This window comes from Alosa pseudoharengus, unplaced genomic scaffold (genome assembly GCF_046254945.1).
Source record: "Alosa pseudoharengus isolate Yale_2024_CS ecotype anadromous, Long Island Sound unplaced genomic scaffold, YU_APseudo_1.1 YU_APseudo_1.1_scf_13, whole genome shotgun sequence".
Taxonomy (NCBI): domain Eukaryota; kingdom Metazoa; phylum Chordata; class Actinopteri; order Clupeiformes; family Clupeidae; genus Alosa; species Alosa pseudoharengus.
The window spans coordinates 23,293,272-23,298,144 of record NW_027468598.1 but is presented as its reverse complement, the minus strand read 5'-3'; the positions used below and the strand labels follow the sequence as shown (position 1 = coordinate 23,298,144).

Genomic DNA, 4,873 nt, shown 5'->3' with positions numbered 1-4,873 from the left:
TAAACGTTGGTTCTCTGGTCCTTCCTATTATTATTATTCTTACATTAACCGTTTAACCTTACCACTGCAAAAGTGGGACATTAGCAACAGTAACCAGGGGACGGGGCCAACTGCTCCGATTCAGGAAAGTCACATTTCATTGGTTGTATGCTATATCCTAATGGAGGCTGCTCTTTAAATATGCTTCTGCCAGACAGTATTCTATTTATTAAGTGATTCCTACCAGCTGTACAGATAAACAAGGTGTATACTGACATTACAAATAAGCTATGAGATTTGGTGCCTGACTGTAAGGCATGAACCTAAAACAGGATAATATATAGGATAAGAGATTGGTGCCTAACCGTGATCTCCATAACTAAAATATTATTTTACTTTGTTCGTGTGTACTATTTCTAAAACCAATTTAATCTATACAGTGTCAATCTTAAATTCAGTGCCTGAATAATTATTTATTAAAAAAACATGACTTTATTATATATATTTTTAAAACTGCATTTAAAACCTTCTGTCTGTTTCACAGGATATTTTTTTTTATCACAAGGAAACTACTACATGGACTGCCTCTTCAAATGAGTGTTGCAATGAATCAAACAATCTCTTCTGTCCTCAGAATTGCCAGCTTTGACATCCACCCCTCAGCTGTTTACCCTATTTTCATTATGGGCCTTTTGGTTTACTTCTTTTCTGTCCTCTCAAATGTGACAATCCTGATGCTGATAGTTACTCAGAGGAGTCTCCACAGACCGATGTTTTACATCTTCTTCAGCCTGCCACTGAATGACCTCATTGGAATTACTGTATTGTTCCCCCGTGTGCTTGTGGACATTGTGATCATGAAGAACACTGTCAACTACCCCCTTTGTGTCCTTCAAGCATTTTTGCTCCATTTGTCTGGTGGTGGCATCCTCTTTATACTAGCAGCAATGGCATATGACCGATATATTGCTATATGCAAGCCACTCAGATACAATTCAATTCTGACATCACTTGGTATAACTGCTGTTATATCATTAGCTTGGGGGGCTAATTTTACCTTAGTTCTAGTGCTTTTTCTGCTTCAGGCCAGAGTAACAAGGTGCAGGGATTTTATAATAAATGTGTATTGTGATAACTTCTCATTGCTTAGCCTTTCCTGTGGAGAAGACCTTACAATAAACAATATTTATGGATTAGTTATAACAGCATTTATGCACATAGTCACTGTAACAATTCAGCTGTTCTCATACATCCAAATCCTTTTAACTTGTATCATGAACAAACAATCAGATGCCAAAACAAAGGCAGTGAACACCTGCTTAGCGCAGATAATTTCATTTATTCTTTTTGAGATTGTCTGTTTGTTCACAATACTGTCTTACCGGTTTCCAAACATTACCCCTAATGCAAGAAAAGCCTGTGGAATGCTTATTTTTCTGATTCTACCTGTTTTAAACCCCATTATCTATGGAATGAAAACCAAGGATATTAGAACAGCATTTTTTCGCATTTTGAAGAAACAAAAAATGTCATCATCACAGTAGATGTTTGTATATTTGTAAGGCCCTGTACTGGTTTGGTCTGCTCTGGTATGATCTGTGGAATGAAAATAAGGTGTAGGTGTATCATTTCAGTTATGCTATTTTATTTAATGTAGAATTTTCTTATTTTCATTTAAACATTATATTTGTATTTATATATTTACTAGTGCAGTGCCCGTTCAAACATACTATTCCTGTAGCCCAATTACATGCCTGCAGGTAGGCCTGCTTTGAAAATAGGATAGGGAAAAACATAATTTCAGGTAAGCATTCAATAATGAATAGGCCTACAGATAATATAATAAATGTGAAGTGAGCAGAATTTAAGCATGGCTACATGTGACATTTTTAACAAATGAAAATTACATAATCCTAACAGCTGTTTTGAGTCAAGGCTATATGCTTAGCCTATTGAATAACTTGATGATAGAGAAAACAAACCATTTTGTGGAATGGTGGCATCATATGAAATTTGCAACGGTGTGACTCAAAAACAGTCTCTGGTGGCCTATAAGTGACATCACACTCTGTCTGCCACTCATTGCTTGTCGCTGGTTATGCTTTGCATGTGTGGCATTCTGAGACGTTCTTTAATTCGGGACCATTATCGCTCGTTTCAATTTAAGACCTTGCAGTTGGAAATGTCATATTCAAAGTTTAAAGACAGTCCAAAGTAGCCTGGGCTATTCAAAGTGTCCGTTTATTGCACATCATTTTTTACGTCATTTTGAAGAGCCACTGCATAGCTGTGTGTCTTGGCGTGTTGTCGCAAAATCCGCGGAGTTCACTTTATTGTTGAGGTCAGACATGTTACGTTTTTTCCCATGTAACCTACACTGATCCAGCTCTGCCAAAGCCCTGGTTCTATCCTCACTGGGACCTTACAGTACAGTGGTGTGTGGGAGGGGGAGTGGCTAGCGGCGAAAGCCAATGTGCTTCTTTTACCGATATTTTTAACAATATATTTTGCATTTCTTATTCAAACAACGTTAGTCTGTAATCAGTCTGACAAACGGTCAGCGAGATATGCGTGCCACAGACACACAGACATCCGGACACACAGACGCTTCTTGCTTTATATATATATATATTTATATATTTGTAACATTAGATAAAGAAAGGTTAGATATGTTAACTGATTTGCTTTGTTCATTGATGTCCACTTGTAAAGCTTGAATAGTCATATGGATATAAGGTATAATGAATTGCTCTGACATTCTTGATCAAATATATTCTTTTTACATTATTGCACACTGTAAAAAGACTACTGAAGTACCAGTATATTCATTTACAGTAGTTATATTACTGTTTTCTCATTAACAATACTTATTTACTACTGTACCATCATTTACATCATCATTACATCATTTACATTACTGTATATGAATTGACAGTACCTATTCACACTATTGTATTTTCATTTACAATACTTGAATATCTAACATAAAAACACAAACATAATAATGCAAAACATGTATAAAATTCATCAAAGAATTCATCAACGAGGGAAAAGCTGACCAGTTTAATGTTCCCCACATTAGTTGTTTGTATTGGGTTGTGTGTGTCTATTCAAAATAGTAAGGCCCTCTGTGTTTTTTATGCACCTCACAGGTGGTGACAATGTAAATGTAAATCAGGTTTCTAGTGTATACAAGGAATTTCGTCTCTGCATTTTTCCCATCCGTGAATTAGTGAAACACACAAAGCACACAGTGAACACACAGTGAGGTGAAGCACACAATGAGCAGACAGTGAGGTGAAGCACACAATAACCCGGAGCAGTGAGCTGCCTTGCTACAGTGGCGCTCGGGGCGCAGTGAGTGGTTAGGTGCCTTGCTCAAGGGCACTTACAGTAAGTTGTGTGTTTACTCCACCCCACCCCACCCCACCCCACCTTTTTCCTACTGGTCTGGGATCAAACCGGCAACCCTTCAGTTCCAAGCCCGAAGCCCTAACCAGTAGGCCACGGTTGTCCCAGTAGGCCATGGTTGCACGGTTGTGTTCTGTTACAGTAGGCTATTATCAGTAATTCTGTCACTCAAAAGTAACAAGCTATCTTATGAATGAAACCACGACAGGGTTGAGGTTGGAGTTCTTCCACTGCACCTTCTTCCCTGTTCGTCGGCTTATTTGTAATTTGGAGTCTTTAGGATTAATCCTGAGAATGAATCTGCATAAGGGGGCAATAGACTCTCAAAACAGTGTTTACCACTTATTTTCTGTGCATCAATGTACTGTGTGTATGTGAGTGCCCTACCAAGAGCAATCAGCCTTAGTGTCCTGGGAGCAGAGAGGCTGCCATTTAGCCTATGTCAGCTGCAGTTGAGGTCACCTAAGAGCAACCAAAAAAAAAGGAGGATATTTAAATACAAAGAAGATATAATAGAATCATTTTAGCCTACTTCCCATTGTGGCAGAAAATGCTCACAGGCGTCACTACCCAGATAGCAAAAATACACTGGGACGGAACTGGGCCACACCTACCACAACGTCCAGCACGGATCTGCATAATGGACCTGATCCGGCGTCCAAACGCACATCAGTCCAAAATTGGTCTGAATCCATTTGACGGATCTGGTGCCAATAAGGGCTAAGACTGGCCCAGTTCCGTATGATAGTCTGTGTTACTGACGTGTTCCAGATCTGCTTATCATATGCAATACGGGTCTGCTTATTGTGTGTGGTACGGACCCGTTAATCAGATATCAGCCGGCTTTATTTGACATGTGAAATGTGATTGGTAATTAATTATCCTGAAAAATCTGTTTGCTACACATTTGCTAACAGGTTCGTTATAGGTTCACCCAGGCTAAAGTTTGTAACGTTTTCCCAACAGCTCAACTAATAAACATAAACTAGGCTACAAACACAATAGGGGGGGGGGGGGACTTTACACCTAAGTGTCTTATTATTTTTTATTCAACAACCTGGCTGTAGAAGTGCAATCCCAGAGTCGTGTTAATTCCACTGTTCCCATCGATATTCAGGCTGTCTTCCTCAGTCATCTCCATGGTCAATCTGAAACAACACAAAATAAACATCAGCCATTTATTCCTTTTTGAAAATAGGCTAAGTCACAATTACACTCATTTTTTATCATCAGTGATCCTGTTAGCGTTATCACTGTTTTCCCAAAAAATAGTTATTGTGATGGCTGTTTTGCTCAAGCTAAGCTAGTATATTGCTGGAAAATAATAGCATATAACCTTACAGTAAAGTTATCAATCGCTCAGCTGCTTGTTGTTGTCTCTGAATAAACCAGAGATAAAAAGCAGATAGCCTACCTTGAAAAGTTGGGCTGCGTCCTAGTCCAACCGCAGGCTGGCAAATCATGTCAAAAGATTGATAGTGAG

At 38.7% G+C, this 4,873-nt stretch overlaps 1 protein-coding gene across 1 annotated transcript; it reads left to right on the top strand.

Annotated features, from left to right (window-relative positions):
• The first annotated feature begins 584 nt into the window (after nt 1-584).
• LOC143122220 (olfactory receptor 52E4-like) lies at nt 585-1,523 on the top strand. The gene has a single exon (XM_076283077.1). It carries the CDS (start codon nt 585-587, stop codon nt 1,521-1,523), a length of 939 nt encoding a protein of 312 aa, XP_076139192.1.
• Nucleotides 1,524-4,873: the final 3,350 nt, after the last annotated feature.

Excerpts from the sequence above, each read along its gene's own strand:
- LOC143122220 (XM_076283077.1), top strand. The coding sequence starts at position 585 with ATGAATCAAACAATCTCTTCTGTCCTCAGAATTGCCAGCTTTGACATC.